The sequence below is a fragment of the Falco rusticolus genome, chromosome 1 (assembly GCF_015220075.1).
Source record: "Falco rusticolus isolate bFalRus1 chromosome 1, bFalRus1.pri, whole genome shotgun sequence".
NCBI lineage: Eukaryota > Metazoa > Chordata > Aves > Falconiformes > Falconidae > Falco > Falco rusticolus.
Window position 1 is genome coordinate 122,577,451 of NC_051187.1, and position 25,561 is coordinate 122,603,011.

The 25,561-nt window shown below is 39.2% G+C and overlaps 1 protein-coding gene across 2 annotated transcripts in view; it reads left to right on the top strand.

Moving 5' to 3' along the window:
• Positions 1-25,561, top strand: part of ACSL1 (acyl-CoA synthetase long chain family member 1) — a 42,685-nt gene that overhangs the window by 15,178 nt on the left and 1,946 nt on the right. For both annotated transcript variants that reach the window (XM_037398773.1, XM_037398784.1), the window contains exons 3-19: positions 2,814-2,928; positions 3,326-3,390; positions 4,657-4,758; positions 8,576-8,675; positions 8,833-9,011; positions 11,869-11,901; positions 12,071-12,122; positions 12,847-12,920; positions 13,968-14,045; positions 16,428-16,562; positions 18,194-18,328; positions 19,097-19,192; positions 20,221-20,293; positions 21,006-21,094; positions 24,293-24,409; positions 24,773-24,916; positions 25,416-25,517. In XM_037398773.1, coding sequence (XP_037254670.1) covers positions 2,814-2,928; positions 3,326-3,390; positions 4,657-4,758; positions 8,576-8,675; positions 8,833-9,011; positions 11,869-11,901; positions 12,071-12,122; positions 12,847-12,920; positions 13,968-14,045; positions 16,428-16,562; positions 18,194-18,328; positions 19,097-19,192; positions 20,221-20,293; positions 21,006-21,094; positions 24,293-24,409; positions 24,773-24,916; positions 25,416-25,517 — 1,689 coding nt within the window. The remainder of the gene's footprint in view (positions 1-2,813; positions 2,929-3,325; positions 3,391-4,656; positions 4,759-8,575; positions 8,676-8,832; positions 9,012-11,868; positions 11,902-12,070; positions 12,123-12,846; positions 12,921-13,967; positions 14,046-16,427; positions 16,563-18,193; positions 18,329-19,096; positions 19,193-20,220; positions 20,294-21,005; positions 21,095-24,292; positions 24,410-24,772; positions 24,917-25,415; positions 25,518-25,561) is intronic.

Genomic DNA, 25,561 nt, shown 5'->3' on the forward strand with positions numbered 1-25,561 from the left:
GTCTCTTGCCTCGGAGGTGTGGTGGAACCAATAGTGTGTCTTGACCTTACTGCTAATCCTGAGCAGCCTGTGTCAGCAAGAAGCAAACCCAAGGCTTGAACAAAAGCAACTATCCTGTTATGCGACCCAAACAGGCACTGACAGAGTAATATAAGCCTCTGTAGAATAAATCTGTTTCCTTCAGCTGCTGCTATTCTGAACCAATGCCAAGTTTTTACTTAGTGTCCAGCATTTGTTATGTAGTGGGTCAGTTTCCTGCAACTCACTGAGCTGCTGCAAGGGATGCCTTCCATGTGTAACGAGAGGCTGTTGTGTTAATCAGATTTTATTTCCTGGCTCCTTTAAGAACACTTTGGTAAAACTGGCAACCCTTTTGAGTGCTTACTTTTGTACTGGACAGATCTGTTAGATCCCATTAAAATAACTTTTGTGAAATCAGTGAAACATTCCAGTCCTGAGATTCAGATGTTTGGTGGTTGTAATGACCAGTGATTTTTAGAAAAGTTTGCAGCAAAGAGACCTTTCCCTGATATTGACCAATATTCTGGATAAGGACCCTTTGGACAGGTTCTTAAAACAGCCATTCTTGCTACTCTCAAGCAAAATGTGGACCGATACTATAGTATTGTCTAGTAGATGAGTTCAAACTGAGAGCATAAGGCGGCATCTAAATGACCTTCAGCATATTCACTGCATCTCTGAAGAATAACATTGAGCTCATGATGGTCTTAGCCCAGGGAGCTGGGTGTTTTCCAGAAAAAACTCTTACTCTAGGGCTGTTAGAAGTTCACTTAATTCTACCGTGGGGAAAAAAAGAATTGGGTAAGCAAACCCCCACATTAGTTGTGTTTTCCTTTACTAAAAATCATGAGAACTGATGGGGTCTTTTCAGTAGTAGCCTATTACAGAGTTTTGTGGTTGGTGGTTGTTTTTTTTCAGAAGGACAGTTCAGTCAGTGTTGTATCGAAGCAGTATGCCGTCTGTCTGATAATCCTCATCCTCAAATTTGGTTAGTGCCTTAGGCTCTGCAAAAACTGCTTTTGTGGTGCTGTGTAATACGGCATGTAAGCAAAACAGCAGTAGCTCAGATGAGTTGAAAACAAGTATTTCTTGACTGTTACCAAGGAATGGCTTAGAATATTATATGTCACTTGAAACGGGAATTGTAGCACATCAAACATGGTGCATGTGATACATTGTACTTGTTGACTTGACCTACAACTGTGGTTACAAACCAGGTTCTGTGATCTTCCTCAGGTTAGCTGAGGAGGTGGTAAAACTGGGAAAATCTAGAGGCTGACCTTGGTTATCAAAGATCTGTGAAACCAGTCCAATAAAGCAAGCAGTCTTGTTTTTATTTCCAGGTGGAGGCATGTGCTAGTGATCTGTTAATTTCGTATAGGGTAGATGTTGGTCTGAGTGCAAGTACGCTCTTGAGTTTCTAATGTTACAAACTTTCAGAGGTAAGCCAGTCATTAACTTGTTCTGGGTCACGTTCACAATGTAAGTTTCTGCTTACTGTCAAAGGAGTGGCAAGCACTGCATTAGGCTTGGTGTTTTGCTAAAACAAGTTAGACTTGTTTCAGTGTTGAAATATTTCTTTTCTCTCTGTGCCTTTTATAATGTGCTACCTCCTTTCTGTGGACGTGGGCAATATGACATCTTCTGCAGATAAACCGGAGGTTATCTAGCTTCTGCGTGGAACAGATGTTTTCTGGTCTTCCAGAATAGTTTGAAAACAGGAAAATAAGCCAATGGCTGGGGAGGGCCTATGATTGCATATGAATAGGTTTTTGACATTGTGGATGATGGACAATTCAGGCACAGATTTAGTTAGTCCAGGATTTGACTTGTGAAAGAGCCGGGTGTTGACTACAACCACTGATAAGAGAGGGAATCTTACGCAAAGTTTACCCAAGACCCTTTGTTTAACCACTAGGCTCTCCCTGCGAAGAACTTGCTTGTAGGACCCAATAACTGTGGTCCAATAGTACTTGCGTAACTGCAATTTGTGAAACCTGATTGATAGAAAATGAGATTATTTCATCAGTTAATCTAAAAAAGGTGATGTTAAAACTATGAACTACTAAATTCTTGTATCGACTTCCAATTGTAGCCTATATAAATGCTTACCTGCTGAAAAATGGTGATTTTAATCTTCAAGGTAGTACTGTCTTGACTGCCTCTAACTAGAGATCAGGGGGAAACCTTTTTTTGCAAGCTGGAATTAAAAAATTGAGTCCTTTAATCCAATTGAATCTGCCATGGAGTATTTTACTTATGAAAACACTTGTTTAGGGTGTTGTTGGCCACCCTTAAAATCCTTTAGACTTTGAAACCATAGTTTGAAGCGTGATTATGTTTTGTAATCTTAATTGGAAAAGGAGATTAGGATCTCAGCATTAATATTGTATCTAGAGAGCTCTGAGGCTGGAGTGATTTAGAAAGCTTGATGGAATTAATTATGCTATATCCTGCAATAATAGAGTAAAACTTTTCTTAAGAAAACCTGTGTGTCTAGTAAGGACTGTCTAAGGGTGTTCTGTTGTTCTCATTGGTTCTGCGTATTGTAGGTAGCTGAGGAATGAGACTTTGCCTGACACGTTTTTAGTAATGCAGGGAGCAGTCTGATTCTTTCAATGATGTCCTAGGAAACCTTGCAGAGATCTCTCCTCTGGTGGTGAAAAGGAACAGTTGTCTCAAGCAGAATTTGCCAAGGCTCATAACTAAACTTAACGGATAAGGTGATTTTATTCCTTCAGGAAATTAATTTATAACCAAATGTGTCTAACCTTCCTAATTGGTTTTCTTAGGGTGGTGAGCATGCTCGAAGGTCATCTCTTCTTAACAGTGATGAACTGTTGGTTTGCTACTACGATGATGTGAGGACAGCTTATGATATCTTCCAAAGGGGTGTGCAAGTATCAAGTAAGTCTAAAATTAAAATCAATATTTTCAAAAATAATGTATAGAACTAAAGGTCTGGGCTCTCTTGAAGTGGAGTTGGGGATAGGGGATATCTACCTAACAATAAAAATGTATTAAGTGAGCATTCTTGAAGGCAGATTTAACTGTGATCTCCTGTGAAGCAGAGTTGTGTGAATGAAGTCAGTGCTGTGCTCCTTAGCCTAAGCTAACCTTGTTGCCTCTGTCCTTCCCCAGCTTCCCTCCCTGTCTCCCCTCTAAAAAATAAAAACAAAAAGTTTGCCTTCTGAAGCTGTCTGCAAAAAATCTAGATGCTTAACACTGAGAGTGTGGTTAGTGTGGTGTCAGGACAGAGGAGTCAGGGGTTGAACTTTGATTAACTTTTGGTTATCTTTTTTAGATAATGGTCCATGTCTAGGTGTTAGAAAACCAAACCAGCCGTATGAGTGGATCTCCTATAAAGAAGTAAGTAGTCTGTCTAACTTAATGCTTTTGCTTGCTGAGACCATTGTTACAACATCCAGTAATGCAGTATAACAAATCTTAATCATTTGTAGATGTCTTAAAATAGTAGAAGAATATTGCAGAAAGGTTCTAGTTCCTATTACAGTATCTTAAAGGAACAGCCTCAAATATGTGCAAGGTGGAGAAGAGTATCTCCTTCGCTTACTTTGTTTATTAACAGTTTTATTACAGAATTTTTTGAGTTACCTTGGCAGCTTTCAACACCTCATTGCTGATGTTTAGAGCTTGGACACTGTGGCTGCAGCTTTGAAGTAGTATTCAGGGACTCTGACTGCTGCTACTTCAGATGTTTGCTTCTGAAAGTGTCATTTTACACCGGGCAAAGTTCTGTCTACAGATGTTGCTTGTGCTTCTTGACAATGTGTCCTCCACAGTGCTGAATGATGGCTGGAGAGGGCGTTAGGCTTCTAACTAGCAGCATGCTCCTTCGTGATTGCTAAAAATACTTTATGCAAATGCTTTAACAGCTGTGCACTTTCAGGTTGTTCCTGATTTAAGCAGTTATTGTCTCCAAATTTGCATAAACCTCTCCTGCTGCTGCATACTGTTAAGGTCATTAAACGCCTTTTGCGTGTATCAGACCTCACTTTTTTCAAGGTGATTTTGCTGGGCACATGTAAAGTGCAACCTCTCTTTAATAAAGCTTTGCAGTTTGAGTCATGTGACTAACATGGATTCAGGTCATGTGCTGTATGGAAAGAATTTAGGAAATTGCCTTCCCAAGCTGTGTTTGTAGAACTAGCTGGGTTTTGCCTTATTATTCTTACACTTTTTGAAGGGAAAAATGCTATTCCCATAGGCACTGAATGAAGCAGAAGGATGGCATATGTAGTACTTGTGACCGAGCAGAAATATAATGACGAATCATTCTAGGGTCACTTCTAGGGTTTAATACAGATAAAACAGCCTTTTCTGTGTATGTGGGCTTAAGACTTAAGCTTACACTTAACACTTTCAAGTCAAGCTGGATTGTCTCTTCTGCTGCGTATTAAGTGTAAGTATAGTATCTACAATCCACGTGGTGTAATTGCACTGCAGTATTCAGGTTATCAAAGTCACAGAGGGCATCCAAAATAGTTTTACTTCATACTAGTTATTGGTTTGGGGTTTTTTGTAAGACTTAAAGTAAAATAATGTTGAAGGTTATATACTGATGAGCTTGCTCTCTTTTTGGTTTTTGTCTTCTGTCTTTATTTGCCTCTCTAGGTTTTAGACAGAGCTGAGTGTGTGGGCTCTGCATTGCTCCATCGAGGCTTCAAACCATCTCAAGTTCAATATGTAGGAATCTTCTCACAAAACAGACCTGAGGTAACTTAATTGACAGTGTGTATCTTGGTGGCCTAGCTGCTGTAGAAGTGGCCACTCCTATATCTGTTGCTTTTTGGCAGTGTACTGATCTTCACTACTACGAGTGCATTTGGTGTTGGGAAAAGGTTACAGGCTGGTATTGTAGACTCACAAACCATAGACATGGCATCTTCAGCTAAGAACCAAAACTGATGATTGACACAAGTGTTGGTGTCTTATATTGTTTTTTTGCTCCCAGAGCTGAATGCAGAAGGCTGGAGAGCAAGAAGAGAATCGGGGAATCCAGAAGAACTTAACTAATTCTCTTTCCTTTCCAGTTTATAGAGGATGCCTGTTTAATGGGAAGCTAGTGTGGTACTTGGTGAATGTAATCATCACTTGCTTTAACATAAAAAGTGATGTTAGAGTACAAGGTAATTTAAAGTGGTTGGAAATCACAAGGAGGTGTTTAAACCCTTCAAAACACAAAGAAACACGTAACTATTAAATACTTGGACAAATAGAAGATGGCTAAAGGTGATAGTTCTATCTCTGCCAGAAGCCCTGGGCACAAAGATTCTGGGAAGGAGAACTGCTGATGAAGGCAAAAATCGAAAATTAATTGTAGTTTAATAAAGGGACAGAAAGACTAAAGAAAGTGACATAAAGATGATCACCTGACAAAGCAAAATGATGTTATGAACCTGAGAACTGTGGGGAGATTTAGATTGATTAGCTAGTGTGTCCATTTTAACTCAGAAGTCGTTCCAAATTGCTGTTTCTAAAAATGTTATGAAATAGGAAAGATTTCTTCTCTAGACTTGTTTATTAAATCTATATTATAGGACTGAATTTTTCTAACCTATGTTTATGTGCTTAGTAGCTGAAGCTAGTACTTGCTGCGCTAAGCTAGTTCAATCCAAATCTGTATTAACACAGGAGACTAGTTCTTAAATTTTGTCAAAAATATGCTGTCCCTCTTGATAAATTTCCCAGCTGGATGCCATTATCTGGAGCCATCTACAGTGTTGACAGGGTTATAAGTTGTATCAGTGTCTCGGTCATGCTGGACAACAGCTTGCTGTTGGATTCCTTCTGATTTCAGTTTGTCACTGAGCCTTCTCTGCTGTCATTAAAATGCAAGCTGTGTGACGAGTGACCTTCACCCCATTCCTCCTCTCCCAACCTACACCACAAAAAAACCCCTAACTCTAGCCTTGTACAGATGAAGAAAAATATTTTTTTCCAGACTCTTCAATCTGTAGTAGTTTGCTGCTGGGATTTTCCTGCTGGAATTCCAGTTCTAACAGCTACAGTTTTTTTTCTGTAATTAAAAAGGCTGGGATATCTCCAACTAGGAGGTTGTTAAATGACCTGATATTACAGACTCTGCAGTTCAGTCTCCTGTGCTTGTAACATTAGGAACTGGAAGTAAAAAAGGGAGCCAGGTGTTAGTGTTGTGCCAGTTTGAACTGTTTCTCTATAGACCTATAGTCCTCAACTGCTGGGTCAGTGCGTTTTCTGAAGGAGAGCACGGTAACGTGGTCTGCATTTGGATCACAGAGACAAAATGTGCTTGAGTTGCATTGCTCCAGCAGGCTTTGAGTTGGGTCTGGAATGAGCTGGAAAGACTTGTTTAAACCAGCAATTATAAATCTGGGATTTTCCCTGCTGAAAAGTACTGGATGGGTGTTGTGACATCTCCAACATAATCGCTAATCCAGACAGGAGATTATGTGAAGTTGGTTTTTTTGGGTGTGAAATGATTCACATTTGTCAGTTCAGGGAAAAACTGGGAAAATCCCCTAATGGGGAAAATCCTAGCATGTTACGTGCTTAAATAGTCACTGAAAACCAAACTTGGATTTAGAAATAAAAATACTACTTTCTGTTTTTGTAACTTGAAAACAGATCATCTCTTCCACAAGCAAGGAAGTTGTTCTGGATTGAGAAAACAGGACACTGAGATAGTGTCCCTTAATTCAAGATCAGAGCCACATCAGAAAAAGCAAACTGAAGCTTTCAGACTGTTGTCTGTATTCAGTACTAGTTGCTGGCTTGGGCTTTGAGAGAGATCTCGAGTGTCAAGGTTTGATATTGGTATTTAAATACTCTTAACTTTAGGAGCAAAAATGGAAGTAAAATGTCTTTGTAGTCCAGAAAATAAAGTTGTATTGAGAATGGAGGCTGCAACAGAAGCTTTTATCGCTGTATGCAGCTTTTGAAGTCCACTGTAGTAGACCCCCACTCTATTAAAGTAACTACTAAACTTCAGGCTGCTGAAGGGCAATACAGGTGCCCCCTTCTTACACTTAGAGGGGGATGCTATATAGGAAGAAATACTCAGTGGATCCTTTCATGGCTGGTATAGGTGTGCCTGCTTAGACTTACCAGTATGTCTAACATCTGCATGAAAGTCTAGTTACCTGTTATCTGGCCTTGTACTAGCTTTATAAGAAGTCTTTTTGGATAAGAGGTGTACAACTTGCCTATTGCTTAAATACTTTCAGAAAAATTCCCTGCATTTAAGGCTGTCTCAGTCAGTAGAGAACTTTAGGAAACTTGGCCCTTTGTAAAACTGAGGTTTAGCAACTTTAACATAGCCTCTGTATTAGATACTATATGGAATAACCAGCTGAATGATATTTAAGTTTGTCATCATACGAGGGTGAGGAAACTGGCTAGCGTCCTACAAAAATACTGGAAAGTGTGACAAAGTCTAGGGGTGGGGAAGAGAAACAGGCACTCTTGTTAATGCAGTGCTTGTTGAATTGTAAGTTCTGATAATTTTTAAAGACTCACGTTGTTTTGTTCGTGTCACTGGAACTGACTAAATGTACTGTGTCTGAGAATTTTTGTCACTTTTTGATGGGGAAAAACTGAAATGTTCCAGTTATACTGGCCTCTTTGTGTGTCCAGAGGCTCCCCTTTCAGGAGTCGCATACTACTCTGTATTTTGGTGTAGCTAGTTGTTTACAAACTATACCAAACAAATACTATCCAGAAAAAGAATTGCATGACTATCTTATCTTAATGGTACTTTGAATGAAATCAGGCTTTCTATAAAGCATTGCCAGCTTGCATCACACAAAATAAGGCTGCAATATCTATTCTGTTTGAGTACTGCACTCATTAGCAGGCAAATCCTACTTATAGCAGTTTGCAGGGATATAATTGGTTTTTTTATAGAAGTCTTCAGATTAAATTCCTTTAAAGAAGAATGGTTAGTCTTGAGAAATGCTGAGGAACTTTCTGGGGCTGGCTTTCTAAAAGACTTCAGTTTAACTGCCTGTGTTGCATGTCTGGCCATCAAATGAGATGCAGGTAATGTAGGGTTAAGAATACTCTGTGTATATAAATTTAATGCGTGGCAAGACATGAGCAAGCCCTTCACTGATTCATATACCATAGTAATACAGAATATTGAAGGCTTTGGCTACCTCTAACCTAAAACCAAGGAAAAAATACTGTACCCTTACTCAAAGTCTTTCTGTTAATAGGTAAACTAAGGAGACAGTTAATGTTAACTGTTTTTTCAGAAGTGCTTAAAATTACTCCTAGGGGCAGGGCTGAATTTTATTGGATTGGATTCTTTCCCATAGCTCCTTATTTCTTATTTTTTTTTCCTTTCTTCCTTCCACCGATAAAAATTCAGTAGGTCTTCTAAGTAAACAAATTATATAAACTGCCACTATTTTTTTTTTTTTTTTTTTAGAAAGACTTGCTCAAATGAGCTCTGTCCTGTTAGCTTCCTTGTTAAAATCCAAATATGAGTCTGTCTTGGGTCTGTTATGGTAAGCAAACACATAGTGACTTGCATATTTTCTGTTTTGTGCAGTGGGTTATCATTGAACAGGGATGCTATGCATTCTCCATGGTGGTGGTGCCACTCTATGATACACTGGGAACGGAAGCAATTACATATATTGTGAACAAAGGTAGGCCAGTTTCAGCAGCTGCACGTGTGATGGCAGAGCTGACTGAGGGCGGAACTGTAGCCTTCTTCAGAAGTCTTCCATTACCATCTCCTGAAATATGTATGGATCTAGTCTAAACATAACTTGTCATATTTATACTGTGTTTCTCTTTCACCAGCTGACTTGTCATTGGTTTTCTGTGACAAACCTGACAAGGCCAAACTTCTGCTAACCAGCGTGGAAAAAGGGGAAACTCCAATACTCAACACCATTGTTATCATGGAGTCTTTTGGCACGGATCTTGTGCAGCGTGGCAAAAAGTGTGGGGTGGAAATCTTCAGCATGAGAGAAATAGAGGTAAGCACACTTAACCCACTTCACTGCTTTCGTCCCATTTACTTGTGGAGGAAGAAGACTGTGTCTGTTAGACGGATTTTAGGACTGGGAACAAAATGTGGTGGATTAGTTGCAAAATACTTAGCTATCTCATGGGTTGAAGTTTACTCAAAAAAGAATTAAAAAAAGAAAAACAACTTGCTAATAGTATTTTGCAATGCTCAAAATGTAAAAGTGTATATGCCGAGATGGCAGAACAAAAGCTTGTTAACATCGTCCAGACTAAACACCAGATCGGAGTGTTAAGGCTTGCCCGTGCAAAGCAATAGCATGATAATTATATACTGTGACTAATACTTCAGAAATACTTATTTCAAAAAGAGCCTGTGTAGGTTTTGGTCTTGCAAAAAAAGGCATTTTCCCCTGTCCAGTGAATCTACAAAAGGTTTTATGGGGGAGGAGGAAAATGGCACTAAACTGTTCCAGCGTAAGCTTATAGTAATGTAGGGCAGTGAGACTTCCCGGCTTTGGAAGTAGAAACCATTTTGCTTAGCCACCTCATAATGTTCGAGTCTTGGTTTTGCTTGTAGATACTTTGTGTGCATAGGTCTCTTATGCAAGTTTATTTCATAACTTCACTCATGATTTAGAGAACTCTGTTCCCGGATCAAATTGCATAAAGTACATCTTTACTGTGAGGTTATGAAATTTGGTTTAGCCTGGTTCCAGCTGTTCTAGTGAAGACTTGGCTCACTAAGACTTGGGTGTCTCCAAGTAAGAGTGTGTGTCTTGTGCAGGTGGCAGTAACTGGTGTGAAATGCTTTGTTTCACTGAACCTGTTTTCACAGCAGTCTTAACTGCTATGTTAACAGGGCCATCTCCTGGTAAAGACACAAAAATGCCAGCATGTCTTTTAAAAGCTGATTAACTGTATGGTAGCTAACTAGCCTCAGCAAGGCTGCCAGGTTGGCATGGGGCTGAAAACATTATGCAGAGTAAGTGACTTACAGCGCACTGGGAAAGGGTTGAGTTAAACTTGGAAAAAGGTATGTCCAGCTGCAAGCTGGTACACTAAAATCAGTTTCTTTCCTTGAGTTGAACTCCAGTTTTTGGCAGAGGAAGATGCTTTCCACTGCATCTTCTGGCTGCAGAAAAACAAAACCAGGGGGTGAATGTTATCTTTAAGTTAGAAGTTTAGATACTTCAGTGACTTCCAGTAGTACTTTGTAGCTCTTAACAACACTTGATTTTTGGATTAATGTAGTAATAGGTGCTCCCAGACACTCTTGTCGAAATCTCAGGACTTGGGCAAACTGAAATATTTTTCATAGTGTTTCAGTGAGCCGTAATGAGTTTTCCCTTTCTTTTTTTAAGGGATAGAGGCTTTTAGCGACACACAAAGGGCAACTATGAACTCTTTAGGAGCTTAGATTAGAATAGAGTGACTATTTGTAGCTTTCAACACTTGTTTTCTGGATTTCTGGCTTGATCTTATTTCTCAGCTGTGGTTTATAGGTTGTGTGACCCATTCCTTTGTGTACCTCCCAGGTGCCATAAGCTTGATTTCTGGTGGCCAATATCTGTATGTTATGCTGTGGTTACTTAGAGCTGTGGAGCTGTGAATAAACGGCTTTTCAATAGGAAGAGATGTTGGAGTTCTGTTCTAGGAGATCAAAAGAAGCGTGTGGAGATCTTAGCTGTATGTTCAGCAAGTACCAGATCTTACTCAAAACAGGCTGTAGCGAAGTATTTACCTTCTGGTATGAAATGCAGACAGTTTTGAGCAGGCAGCTGCATTGTCTTAGTGGCAAATTTTTGCATAATGGTCCTGTTTCAAAAGGGTAAACTTACAAGGATGGGAATGTTACCTGTGTTCTGGACACTCCTTGTTTTTTGTTAAACCTCTTTGGGTAAGCTAAAGAGGTACATCATCATGCTAAAGGAAGTCTAGGGCTAGTAAAGAAATGCATAGTGCCATTGTTGTGTACTTGGAATGTGAAGGCAATGGTGAGGTTGATGTGTCTGCTCTCAAAGGGTGATTCCAAAGCTATACTTTAGAAAAGGTCCATTTTCATTAGGGTTACAAGTTGGACTTGGTGATCTTTTCCAACCTAAATGGCTCTCTGATCCTATTCTACAAGCTCTTAGGCTGGTATTGTTTCTAGTCTTAAATGGGCATGACAGTAATAAACCTTGATTTGAAACTTTAAAGCTCACAGATATTGGACATCAGCTTTCAAGTCTTTCATCTTAATCTTTATGCCCTTGATGATAAAAGGATCCTTTTGATATCCACTCCCTCCTGCCTAAAGAATATCATAATGGTCAGGCCTGAATAATCGTAAGGAGGGAGAGGGAAGAAGAGGTTCTAGAGGAGAGAGTCCTGCGCTCTGTCTCCACTCTTCAGTATGAGAGGAGTACAAATCATCAATGACCCTTCACAGAGAAACTTGTCTTCCTTCTCACAAGCAGTGATGTTAGTGTGGGGTGCTTACTGAGATGAGTCTTGCTCAATCTGTTCAATGGTTGTTAGTGGCATATGTCTTCTACATGATGTATGGACTTGATTGCCTGCTGTGGCTTGCTGTGACACTGCTTAACCTTGAGCGTATCTAGTGAGTGACTTCTGCTTTACTAGCTGGAAACAAAAAATCTGAGTTGTACTACTTCTGTATTTGTAAAACATGGTGGTTACAGAATAACTTTAAAATGTCCTTTAAAGCCTTTGTTACTCTTTTTATAAGCTAAAATGCCTTTACAGGCAGTCTAAATAACGGAATATTATGGTGTTTGGTAATGTTGGTCTGATAAATTTAAAGCAAAGAAGTTACATGCTCATGTCTGTACTGTTTCTCTCCCCTTTCTCTCCTTTCCGTAGGAGCTGGGAAGAACACACAGGCAGAAACCTATGGTAAGTATGAAGTTAGTTCAAGTGGCAATCTGAAGCTGGATAGCGTTCTGTAGATTAAACTAGCAAATCTCCTATAGCTCAAAAGTAACACTAATATTTCTGTGTTTTGTCCAGGAACATATTTTTCCTTGTTACCTTATTTATGCTAATACTTTCTTAACTCTCATAGCCTCCAAAGCCAGAAGATCTAGCAGTCATCTGTTTCACCAGTGGAACGACAGGTACACCTCATTACATTATGCAGAATTTATAATCCTGTGTGTGCAAAATTAATTCAGAAGCCCTCCTACTTTTTTTTTTTTTTTTTTTTTTTTTTAAGACTCTCCCCGGCTGCTGCATCTTTTTGGCAAGTAGTAGCTGGGGAAGTTTTATGGTAAGGCTCCCTTTGGTGTTGTGTGGTTTATTTATTTATTTATTTATTTCTCCATTGATCAATACAGAGTTGCAGCATTGGGGGGTGGAAGTGTTACATTTTTGGGCTTAGAAGTAAGTACTGAACCGGTATCTCCATTACAATAAAGGCTCTGCATCAGGCTTCAGACTTTCAATTCTTCCATAGTGGTTTTTTTTTGTACTGTATTAGCAAAATTTGTTCCTTGGCCCTGAGCAACCTTGCTGTAAGACCAAAACAGACTGTCTAGCTGTCACACTTTACATTTGTGAGTTAATATGCAACACTGGCAGGGAGCAAAAGGGAAGGGTACAATGGCAAGCTACACTTTTAAAGCAGATGTGAGATCAGAAATTAAGTCTGGGTTTGATAGCTGCATCTTTACCTGCCAGTGTGTTAGCAAGTTCTCTGCCTTTAATTGATACACGAGAAAGATATTAATGTCAAAGAAGGGACTGATTGACTGAAATGCTATTAGATAAGTTACCAAACAGTGGTAAAATCAGAAGTATCTTAAAATTTCACTGTTGCATCCTGATGTGCTTCTTCCTTAGGAAACCCTAAAGGAGCTATGATCACTCATCAAAACATAGTCAGCAATGCTTCAGCTTTCGTGAAAACTACAGAGGTAAACTGCAAAGGTTAACATTGTGGATTTGTGTAAGGGAAATAATCTCAGGAGTAAAACCAACAGTGAAATCTCATTAACTTTGGTCTTAACTTTTAGTAAGATCCAAGTGAAAATATAACTTGACAGCACTCTGCCCATGCTAGGTCAGAAATCAATGTTTCCTGGTTTCTTCTGTCAGGGTCATGGATTTACAAATTGGTCTGACACAAACCAAACGTTAAAAGATCCTGATGTGGATCTGCGTTACATTCTGCCGTGGGCTTACAGTGTTTGTCATTAGTGGAAGTTCTGCATCAACAGGTTTGTGTAGAGGCTAGCCTTTTCCACTAAGGATGGGAGAAGCTATAATGTATTTTAACCCCCCGAAATACTTAAAGCCCTTAAATGAGCAAGCAGCACAACTCTTAAGCATTTTTACTTGATACATTGTTAACTTTTAGTTTACTTGAGACTACCGTAAAGTTCATCTGCAGGTTAGCTAAGAAGACAGTTCTAACACACACAGATGTAATTAAAAATAGAATTGTACTTATTTTGCCAAGTACTCTACATATAGAATTGTTTTTAAGTTAAGCAACTAGTCTCACAACTAAATCATGTAAGCTACTTTTGATATCAACCTCATGGTAAATTGCATAAGCAAATCTTCTGATCTAAGAAACAGTGTGTGTTTCTTTTTTAAACCCCTGAGGTGTACTGCTTTAGCCTTTTTCATTCCTCCTCCCTCCCAATGTGTATAATAGAACTTTCTGTGGTTTCTATGAGAATTTGTTTCTATTTGTAATCATATGAATGATAAAGTGTAATAATCTGGTCACTGTAGTCAAATCTAACAGATTACTGTTTCTGCAGTGTGTGTTACTCATGCTGGTTGTCAGTGCTGTAATTTCCTTAACGAATGAAAGACAATGCAGCTTCATTACTGACAAAACTGAAGTGAGGGCTGTGGTTTAGAGATTAGACGCTAGGTTTCACTGTTGTGTTTAACTTGGGCAAAATAGAGAATCAATGAGAATTAACTTTAAATTTTACCAACACTTTCAGAAAACATTTATGCCTTCCTCTGATGATGTTCTGATATCATTCCTGCCCTTGGCTCATATGTTTGAGAGAATTGTAGAGGTAAGCATCTGTTTGTACTGAACTGTTGAGAAGCTCGCTTGTCTTACAGAATGCCTGTCTCTTGAATCCCGGTGGTTATGAATATGTCCTATTCTTTTTTTGACTCTTGCACATGTGTATGAAAGCTTGAGGTAAGGTGCAGGGAAACAATATCCCATAGACAATATCCAGTGAGTACTATACAGCTGGTTTTCATGCGGAAATAAAAACATCAACCTTAGAGCTAGGGTTAATAAGAAACTGACCTGCTAGAACATGAGACAATCCCTTAGTACCTGTACGCTGCCTAGAAATTCCCTCTAATATAATCAGTGTACTATTAAAAATCCATGCCATTCTTTAATCTGCAGACTTTAAAGCCTTCTTTTATAATGTGGCATCCTGCTTGCTTACACAAAACTTATTTTAAATCAGTTAAACTTACTGTTGCTTCCAAGAAACTTCAATAAAAAGGGTTTTTGTTTCAGTGGAGTTCTCTTCCAGAAAATGAAAATAGCTTTTAATGCCATTTAAAGACAAATGTTGAAGTTCTCGTGGATCACTTGTTTTACCAAAACTGGGGCTTAATTTTTGAGGTTGAGGGGACTCAGATTGTCTTAATACTGGAAGACTTAAGGACCTCTGAGCCCATAGTTAGGTGGTACGCATTATTGAAAAGATGCCATTTCCTCAAACTTCTTGTATACAGTAGAGGCACAGGAATTTAATTACCATACTTGAAGTTGAATTAATGCCTCTCCCTTAGGTGAGATTGCAAATATGTATGTTGAAGGTAGTCTTGTCCCAATCCGTGCAGGGAAACAACAGCCTCCATGCAAGTGTGAAAAGGCACGTGGAGCCAGAAATTGTCCTGTGATTTCAGTTAGGAATCCTGAGCTATCTACCATAACTCTGTATATATACACATACAAAAATTTACTGGGGTATGTGTGTGTATATATGTATGTTAGGAAGATTGGGAATGTAGCGTAACTGAGGTGTGCAGGTGCCCTTAGGCTTTCAGCACTTTTTTTTTTTTTTCCCCTCCCCACCCCCCCACGCCCCCCGGTGACCTGGATATCTGTTATACTTCAGTGTCTGTTTTATTGATGCCTGTCTTGCATCGGAAGGTACAAACTCTGTAGGTAACAGCTCTGCTCTTGATCATGTAGTAGAAACAGGATTGGACATGTTCTAAAGGATAAAATCAGAAGAGAGTGCTTGGATCTCAGTATTACTCTGCCATTTGAGGTCTTTACAAAGTAGGTGATTACTTGTATGTTTACATAAGGAGATTAAGCAAGAACACTTTCTGGTAAAAAAGGAGAAAACATTTGTTACTGTCTGAGGTAGGTATGAACACAGGCTCTGTGAAAAGTAGTCTTTAGAGTACTACCCCTCTTGTAAAGTTAATGTTTGCTGATTATTTTTTTTCTGGCTTCCTTGGGAAGTTAGAAGGGTCAGTGAACTTGACAGGACAAATGTGTTCTCACCTAGCAAAGGCAGTTGCTGCTCAGTCCATATGAATTGATGCATTTGCTGCTTTTTAGCAGATGGTGGCAAAGCACAAGTGGAAAGGAGAAGTGACATTCTGAATATCTTGTGCAGGAAAGATGAGAATTGATGGCAGGGAAGGCAGAAAAGTATTATGGAGAAAGCAGAAGAAATAAAAATAAGTAGGTGTAGGTTAACAACATCTCTACTCTGCTTGTGTTTATAAATGAAACCCAAACAAAAAGGGGGTATATGGGTGTTGTGGGTGGAGCTTCTAGACTCTTAACAGAGAATATAGAACACAACCGGATTAAGTCTGCCTTCCTTGGAGTAGGTCTGAAGTGATGCAGAAGTAAGCAGTGGCTCTGCTGGAGTCTTCTAAAAAGCATCTTGATCACCTAGCAACAAATCTTCTGTTCCCATCAGTCCTATGAAATGGGAAGGAAAACCAGGGTGCAAGAGAATGGAAATAAAGTAGCATGAGGCAGAAATCCCTGTTGGACCAGTAAATAGGATGTATTGACTTTAAATGCAGAATTTCTTAGTAAACAGCAGGGAACAAACAAAGGTCTCGTATTTTTAAATAAGCTTGTTAAATATTTAAAATAGAGAGGTTCTGCTTTTCACTCTTTTGCTGCCTCTGAGAATTGTCTTATTTGGCCAGCTGCCCTTTTTGGATAGCGGCTTTTGTGCTATACAGTCCTTGGCCTGTGTACACTAGGCATGTCTTGCTACTTGGTCTTTCTAGTCCCATTCTGTAGTCTGAGAATGCTGCAGAACTAGTCTAGAAGCTTGAGAGGATTTAAGGTGGATCCTGCACAGTCTAATCTGCGTAGGGTTGTTGTACATACACAGCTCGAACACATTATACATCCTGTGTTTTCAGAGTGTTTACCTTTTTCCTAACAGTGTGTGGTTCTGTGCCATGGAGCTCGGATAGGATTCTTTCAAGGGGATATCAGACTACTTATGGATGACCTAAAAACACTGCAGCCAACTGTATTTCCTGTAGTACCCAGATTGTTGAACAGAATGTTTGACAAGGTAAGTCTACAGGCATGACCTGTGCAGAGTTTGAAGATACTTTGTGAAGTTTGTGCTGTCAGGTTAGGAGTAACTGTTGTGCTCTGGGATGTTAAAATGGCATGCAAAAACTTACGTATCTCTTGCTAAAAGATAGCTGAAAGTGCAGGAAATAGTATTGCTTGTATTAAAATACTTTCAGGCAGCAAATACTAGTGTTGAAAAGCCTGACTGACTGGGGGACTTGGTTCTCTAGCTTGATTAATGGCTTACTGTTCTGCTCTGAGCAAGTTATTTAGGTCCAGTCTACAACGAGAACATGAGGCTTAGCATCTGCATGCCATGCTTTTAGCGTCTGACTCATGGAGTGGAATTTGCAAACCAAGGTCAGGTGTTGGCCTACGTTTGCGTGGACACATACAAGTTTCCTACACAGCAGCCAGCATGTTCTAGCAGGCAGAATTATAAACCAGCCAGTCAGGAGTGCTGGGGAGAGGGTGTGTCAGCAGCCCCAGTCTCTTCTGTATGTACTGCTTGCCTGCTCAGGGTCATCAGAGATGGAAATTCAAGAAGTAGATTCTCTTTCTTGGACTTGAGATTTTAAATCATCCTTTTTGCATATGGATGACTGACTCTTCTTAGTATATAGCTGGAGGAATTGAAGGATATAACAAAGACGTCCTGTAACTGCTAAAGAAATGGCAGAGCTGCCTAGGCTGTCTTAGCCAGAACAGTGCTAATCAGGAGACTAGAGGAATGGCAAGTAATACAAGATTCTGTTTGGCCCCAGGAACAAATGGTGCAACTTGGATCCATTTGGAGGGGAGGAAACACTGAGACCAGCTTAAAACCAGTGCTTAAAACATAGCCCCTCATTCTGCTCACTCGTTCTGTACTGGAATTTGAGAAGCAGAGCCAAAGCTTGGGACTCTCTTCTCCTATTGTGATGCCCTCTTGCTTCTTAACTCTGGTACCCTGAGGCTTTCATACTTCTATGACAGTGTTTCAACCTCACTCAGCCTTGCAGTGACCTAGCGTGTGAAGTTAAGAAGTGGGAAATTGGGGTGGCAGGGGGGCCACAATGATGAAGAGCTGCTGAGTCTTTCTCTTTCCAAGTGAGTATACTCATCTGTGGTCTGCTGTTGAGACTGCTACTGTGGCTTCCTGAGAACAACCAGCAGGAGCCTTTGGAAAGTCATCCAAAAAGCAAGTTTATATCTGCAAGACAGATCTTCATTTGGCTTTTCTGAAGAGACCTGCATCTCCTCAGAAACCCCGGTGTTACTTTACGTATTGTGATGGTATGCTTTTCAGAATATGCTGAGGATTATACTCAATTTGAATTTTGATCATACTGGAATAGAAAAGTATAACATTCATTTTTCATTCATTCATTTTGATGAAGAAACTATGCACTGGAACAGCATCATGCAGCTTGAGAAGAGGCGCCAATTTTGGCGAACATCTCTGGAACAGAGGTGGAGGCCAAAATCAAAATTCACAAGTATTTTTTACTGGAATTCAGGTGCTTACCAATAAAGATTGTTTAATTTACTTTCTTTTCACTGTTGAAAATCTCTATGCATGCTGCTGTAAGAAAAAAGGAATGGCAGTCTGTGAGAGTTCTAACCACAAATTATCCTTCTTAATAGATTTTTGGACAGGCAGATACTTCATTAAAGAGGTGGATGCTGGATTTTGCTTCCAAAAGGAAAGAAGCAGAACTCAGAAGTGGTATAGTTAGAAATAACAGTTTCTGGGATAAAGTAATCTTCCGCAAAATACAGGTATGCTTGGAAGTCTCTGAGTCTAAGTTTGCAATTGCTGAATTCCATATGAATGGTTATAATCTGGTATGGCTTTCATCACTGTTTAAAGACTACCTGGCTACTCAGAATAAAAATCAAAGCGATCTTTTTATTTCCAACTTCATTTTTTCAGTTCCCTTTGTGCTAATAGTACCAGCTATAACTGTATTAGGGAAGTTACTCTCAAACAGTCTGGCGCTTCTCTCTTGGGCCACTTTGAAAGCAAAAGCAAACGCTGTCCTTCTGAAGGAGGAATGCTAAGTGTGGCACAGTGCCACCTTTAGTCCCTACTGTCTCCTCACTGTTGGTCACTAGTAAGTTACGCCTGCTGTTATATCTGGCACTCACTTGCTGTGGCTTTAACCTTGATTGTACAACATGCCCATGTGTCTGCTTTTTATAGCATTCGGGATGTATGAGAAGCTGATATAAGGCAGTTAAAAATAAAGTCATTGCTCTAAGTCCGTGACTTAAGCTCTTTAGACTTTTGGCACAGTCTGCGTTGCAGCGACACCACAGTATAGTCTATGTAGATACTGTATGTTTGAGATACTGTTTCTTCCAGCCATTAATGAGATTAAAAACTCTGCAAGAAAGACAGCTTGCAAATAGGAGGCTAAACTTTAATCTTTCAGCACTAGTGGGTGGTACTGTAGGTGAATAGTGGCTGAGGGTAGGATGGAAAAAAGACTCTGGAAATCTCTCTGAAATGGTTTTCGTGTCCACAGTATCTTGTGTCTGTTGTAGGCAAGTTTGGGAGGAAAAGTAAGGCTGATGGTTACAGGAGCAGCACCTGTATCTGCAAGTGTACTGACCTTCCTGAGAACAGCTCTTGGCTGTCAGGTGAGTTTCCTGGCTTTAATCTTAAAACAAAGATTTTAATACCTGGTTCCAGCTTTGTTAGAGCATTTCTAGTAGTCTGTGTATGTGTATATATATATATATATATATATATATATATAAAAAACTCTATCTGGCGTTCTTCTTGAAGACTATAAAAGTGCATACTCCTTTCCAGAGTTTATCTCTGTCCCTTGAGATTTCTGTGCTCATCCCAAAGTCTTTATTATAACTGAAGTAACCAGCTGAACTGGCTTAAGGTAAAGGTTTTGGAGGGGGCTGCTGTAAGCAGTAATTACTGTTCTTGGATTTTAAGTTTCTGGGCTTGCCTTGCTTACAGAATTATTCATAACTACTGTAGAGAATCTAATCAACGTGATGATATTGTAGTGTTCTTGCTTTGAAGACAAGACTGAGGACCAGATTGCACATGTTGCATTTATCTTCAGAGTATGGTGTTTTTAGGTAAAATCTGAATAACAGTGGCACAGGATAGAATAAATGTGTCAAAAAAAACCCAAGCAGAGATAACACAAAAAAACTCTAAAATGTGAGGCTTTCGTGACTTCTTGAAGTGCTTCAGTAGTGTGCTGGTGTAGCAATGAGTTCTGCACAGAAAAGGGAAGCCTGTCTTGTGTATAATAATCACAGAGCTGTAATAGCGTGTAGGGATTCCATTCCTGGCTGTCTTGGAAAACCTGCCCTTAAATGATGTGGATGAAGTCATTGCTAGTGCTGCTGTTCTTGGTTTCTTCTTCTTGCGCCCTCTGCTTTCTGTTTTGATCTAGACAGGTGTCACGTAGCATGTGAAACAGAGTAAATATTGGAACTGAAGGTGGAATATTAGCACTTAAAATATTGTGTATTGTGATAAAACTCTTAACACAGTGATATTCTTTTCAGAAGATGCTGGGGATTTTGCTAAACTCTAATCGACTAGTAAAAGAAGCAAAATATTAATTTCATTTTAGTGAAGAAATCCTATGTTGAAAAATAAGAATCTTAAATAATTCTTTGGTTTCATGTCCTAGTTCTATGAAGGTTATGGACAGACTGAATGCACAGCTGGATGCTCACTGTCACTGCCTGGTGACTGGACAGCAGGTATGGTGTTTAGTGGTCTGCCTGTCTGTTAAATTTCGGGACACTATACAGGTCACTCGTCACATTTAGTCTTCAGTACACCTATCATGAAGCATAAGATTCTGTTTTTCTTCATGTGAAGTAAAAAAGTTTTGAAGGGATTTCCTGAAGTTTCTACCCCTAAATAGTTGGAAATATTAAGTAATCCAAACTTTTAATAGGCTTTGTCCAAGCTGAAGTGGATTTAGGAAAGCGGAGGTCATAGTATCAGCCCTTGTAACTTTTGCACAATAGGAATCTGCTGTATGTAAGCACTGTGTTAGAAATGTAAACGGCATTTTTTGGTGTTAGAACGAACAGTCTGCATTTCTGTCAGTAGTTACCTCTCTAGCTTTGTAACTGAAACAATACCATATTTAAATAATATAATATTAATAATTATTATTAATTAAACCCATAGTAGGACATTTGCTACTTAAATGTACGCATAGGTCATGATTATAAGAAAAAACAAGCTTGAGTGCATGGGTCAGCTTGTAAAATTCTAGGGATATCTGAGAATTTAATGTTTCAGTCCCAGCAAATTTTAATCTATTACTGTACTGTTGTCGGTGTAGTGTATTACCAGAAATCGGTTTTCCATCTTTTTTTACTTTAGCATGTAACCAGCTTATTGTTTTAAGAACCTGACTAAAAAGCCGTTCGGGCTATTGAAGTGTACTCTATTTGATAGGTCATGTTGGAGCACCCATGCCATGCAGTATCATCAAGCTTGTTGATGTACAAGAAATGAATTACTTGGCTGCCAAAGGAGAGGGTGAGGTCAGTAATTTCAAAAGGTCAATATGAGCCTCTTATGAAATCTTGGAAAATGTTTTTTGTTCCTGAAATAACAACTAACTGTCTTAGTTTACTAAAACTGCTACCTAAAATCAAAGACCCCTGCCTTGCCTGCATGCAGTGTTGGCTAACGATTCACAGAAGCAAAACAAACTAGTGTATCAAAAGAGAGAAAGCATGTGGGGTAACAGATTACTGTGTATTGATGGTTGTATGACCAAATATGCTACCCTGCAGCTGTGACATAGTTGAGAAGCTAGCTATCCTTCAGTAAAACACTAGCGGAGGGCTTTCCCCCTGCTGTTGCCAAGTGCTAGAGAACAGCTGATGGATATAGTTTGTTACCCAGCTTGTGATGTGTGAAATGAGGTGATTTAATGTGGCTGGAACACTGTTAAGAGAAATGGACATAAAATGCAATGAGGGCTGCTAATAATTTGTGACAACTGCCTATGTGTTCTTCTGAACATCTTCCTGCAACCTGTACTGTACAAATTGAACATGTATATTTTACAAATTGCACTTTGAGGATTCAGCTTTGTGTGTAAAACTATATGCTGTCTTTCAAATTTTTTCCAAGTAAGAGATATAAAACTTTGTGTACGTACTTCAAACAGATGTCCATGTAGTAATTTATTTTCCCCAAGCCCTGAAAGAAAATTAACTGTGGTATCTTTCATATGCTTTTGAGAGGCCTTGGGGGCAGTTGGAGTGAGAAACGGATAAATAAAAAGTAGCTTAAGTGGATGACTAATTTGTGACTGCAAACAATACACAATCTTTGTTTCAGTTGTAACTTGTGTGAGACTAGAGACAAATCATTGGGCTTTAATTCTCAGAAATACTTCAGGATTTAGTTGGGTGTAATGGTGGGAAAACATTTTCAAGTGGAAAGCACTGTCAAAATTCTTTACTGTTTTCCATATGACCCCATGTTTAGTCTTCATCAGGAATTTTTGCTTTACTTTAAGTTTTTAAAGCTTGATGTGCTAGAGGAACTGAGTATGAATTCTCATAATAAGAAACAGTTAAGTAGTGGATTATTTTTTTTTAAAAAAAAACACCTTCTGAGAAAGTTTTGCTTGCACTTACTGTGAATGTTTGCTGTGTTAGGAGTTACTTTGGACTTGAATAAATAAATGTGGTAGCCCCTTAATATATCGGGTACCATCTTGATCTTTCAGTCCTAACTTCCTCGGTGTGACCTGTTCTGAATTCAACAAATAAGTGTTGTAACTTGTTTCGCAAAACTAAAGCCCGTAGCTATAGAGTTGGTTCTCATTATCCTTTGCCTAAAATAAATCTTCCTCCTTATTTATTGCCTATCTGCTCTTCAGCTGGGTTAAACACTCCTAGTCCTCTTTTCCAAGTAAGCTTTCTGTCTTCTCCATTCTGTCAGCCTTGCTTTTCACTTTTGTCAGCTACCTATGTTCAAGAAGGATAAATTTGTGAATGGAATTATAAATGCTTATATGCAGATGAGGTCTTAGTGCCAGGTAGCAGGATACAGATAAATGGTTTGCTGTCTCCGCCGGGAAAAGCTGTCACCTGGGGTTGTGGGAGCCATGCAAAATGACATGTTTGATCAGTCAGCTTTTGACTTGACCGGGATGCGTAGAGTTCTCCTCTACTCCTATCCTTCCACACAGGCTCTGTTTTGTAGCAGAAATGACTTGGGTCTTAAAAACCTATGACCTTGGTGATGAGTTTGGTATGGTCTCTATAAGGTCGTCAGAACCCTCACTAACATTCTGATCTCCTTCCTGTTGACATCTCCTGTCCATTGTACTCTCATTCACCAGCATGCCATATTTTATGCTGAGGTAAGCACTGGAAATACGTGGGTTGAGTTTTTCAAGAATTGGTCTCTGAACTATACTTCAGTAACTTCTTGTAGTCTGAGAATTGATCCTAGTGCCTGAAGATGCTTTAGCCAGTTCCTTGCCCATTTTATTATTCCTTGTCCATTAATAGTTGGCCTTGTATTTTATCAGCCCCTATTGATTTATTATCCATTTGGCCTTAACTTAAAACTGGATTTTCTATCCTATTCTTCCAGGTCTGTTCTAAAGTCCTGATAGTATTGCCCAGACCAGACCCTTCTTACTGTCGCTTGTCATCCTCGTGTGCCAAGCCACTCCCAAGTGGATGTGGCGGTTTGAATCCTTTTGTTGCTTCTGAGGACTCTTGTGTAGAGCTTTCAGGGGTTTTGGACTCCTGATTCCCCAACAGTTGTGAGCAGTTGAGCATCTTGAAGTTTTGCCTCCATACTGTTTATCTTGCCTATCTCTCTGTCCTCATTTCTAAGGAGGTATTTTATACTCCTGCTGATCCTCAAGTAACAACAGTCCTATCCTGTGTGTGTCCTTCTCCACCAAAGTAAACTTACACAACCTTGGGTGTTACATTGGGAAGAAATTACTTAAATTTGGGATCATCTCTGAATATTTCAGGCTTTGTTCCATGCTCCTGACTAGTTGCTGTACTTTAGTATTCTCTTACTGACAGATTGTTTTAATTTAGCTTGTGAGGGTCTGTCCTGATTCTCTGGCAACCTTTTCACCTATAAACCTTTAATCTTGTTGAAGCTTTTCTCATACCTTATAAGCACATTTCTGATCCTAATAATGCTCACACATCCAGGGTATATCCAGAGAAGCTGTTCTTCATTTTCTGCTGAGTATACAAATCCAGACAACCTTCAATTTAAAGAAATTGCAGATTTTCTTTATTGAGAAGTCTTGGTCACATTTGGACAAACATATACCTTGCTTGATATACAGCTTTTTCATCACTAGTTTTAGCACAATGCCCTTGCTGCTTACCAGAACTGAAACAAATACATTGCCAGGCTGAGAGGTAATATCTCTGGATCCAGCAGAATTTCTTCACATAAATAAATTTCCTCTGATAAATTCAGATTATTCTTATAGTAGGTAGGAACACTGCTGCTAGGCTAGGAGAGAACAGATGCTTCCAATTGCTTCTTATTATAGCGTATACCAATCAAAAATGTTAGGTCTCCAAAAACCATGAGTAAAGATTTCTGTACTAATGCAGAAACTTCATCTTGTCTTTTTAGTGGGGGTTGTTGAGAACCATTGGAGAAACAATTCATTGCAAACAGTGTTTGTCAACTTCCCTTCATAGCAGCATACACTAACAAATGGCTGTTTTCAGGTGTGTGTAAAAGGGCCGAATGTATTTCGTGGCTATTTGAAAGATCCTGAAAAAACAGCAGAAGCTCTGGACAAAGATGGCTGGCTTCATACGGGAGATATTGGGAAATGGCTACCGGTAAGTGAACTTATATAGCTGAAATGTACTTCTGTAGTTATTAGCAGTAATTTAACAAATAAAATAGAAAATATTTGGTATTGAACACAATGAATTAAGTGAAACACAAGTAATTTTAGGAGGAGGAAAACTACTGCTGTAGATAAATCTTTGTGTCTGGGGTTAAAAAAGTATTAGTGTCAGTCCTGAAGCTTTCCCTAGTTTGTTAGGTGGGTGGGGAGCCTGGTTTCTTACAAGGTTAGTCTTGACAGTACTCTGGCTGTAGCACTGTTGTAACTGTTACTAGTGTGGCATGCTTAAGCTGCGTAGATTGGTTTTTCAGTTGAAGTGCCTCTTCTGAGTGGAAGTTATTTCTGTCAACAGAATGGTACATTGAAGATCATTGACCGGAAAAAACACATATTTAAATTAGCTCAGGGAGAGTACATAGCACCAGAGAAAATAGAAAATGTGTATCTGAGATGTGAAGCACTTGCTCAGGTGTTTGTCCATGGAGAAAGCTTGCAGGTAAGCATTCTTCAGGTAATTTAAAAAATGCAGAAAAGAGTCTTCCTTTCCTCCCTCCCCCTACCCAAAACTTTGGGACTGAAATCTTGAAAAAAAAAAAAAAATTAACATTATACGTTTTGGTTCTAAATGTACTTTTGACTCCAGCAGTTATATAGCATGTTTCTGGATTTAGTTTCAGATGGGATAGTGGAGCTGGATTAATTTAATTGAGTATTAATGGCTGTGTAAGTTGCTAACAGTGTACAGGGAAAGTAATAAAAAAAAAACACCACAAACCCAAGATGTCCAGGTTGCAAGTGTAAATTACAATGTGGGTCTCGACAAGAATAATTCTTTTTTAAGTGCAAGCTGCTCTCCTGTGTTCAAGTAGCAGAAAGGTGGTGACTTCACAGCAGGATCAGAAATGCTGTCCAGAACCTAACACTGACTAGTAAGAAAAGCGTAGGAACTAAAAGTGACTTTAAAAGAAAAGAGCTTGACAAAAATTCCTTTTTAGGCCTTCCTAGTAGCTATTGTGGTACCTGATCCTGAGACTTTGCGCAACTGGGCCAAGAAAAGAGGATTTGAAGGCTCATATGAAGAGTTATGCAAGAACAAGGTGAGTAATATCTAGCTGAACCGTTAGCGGTTCTGCATCAGCTT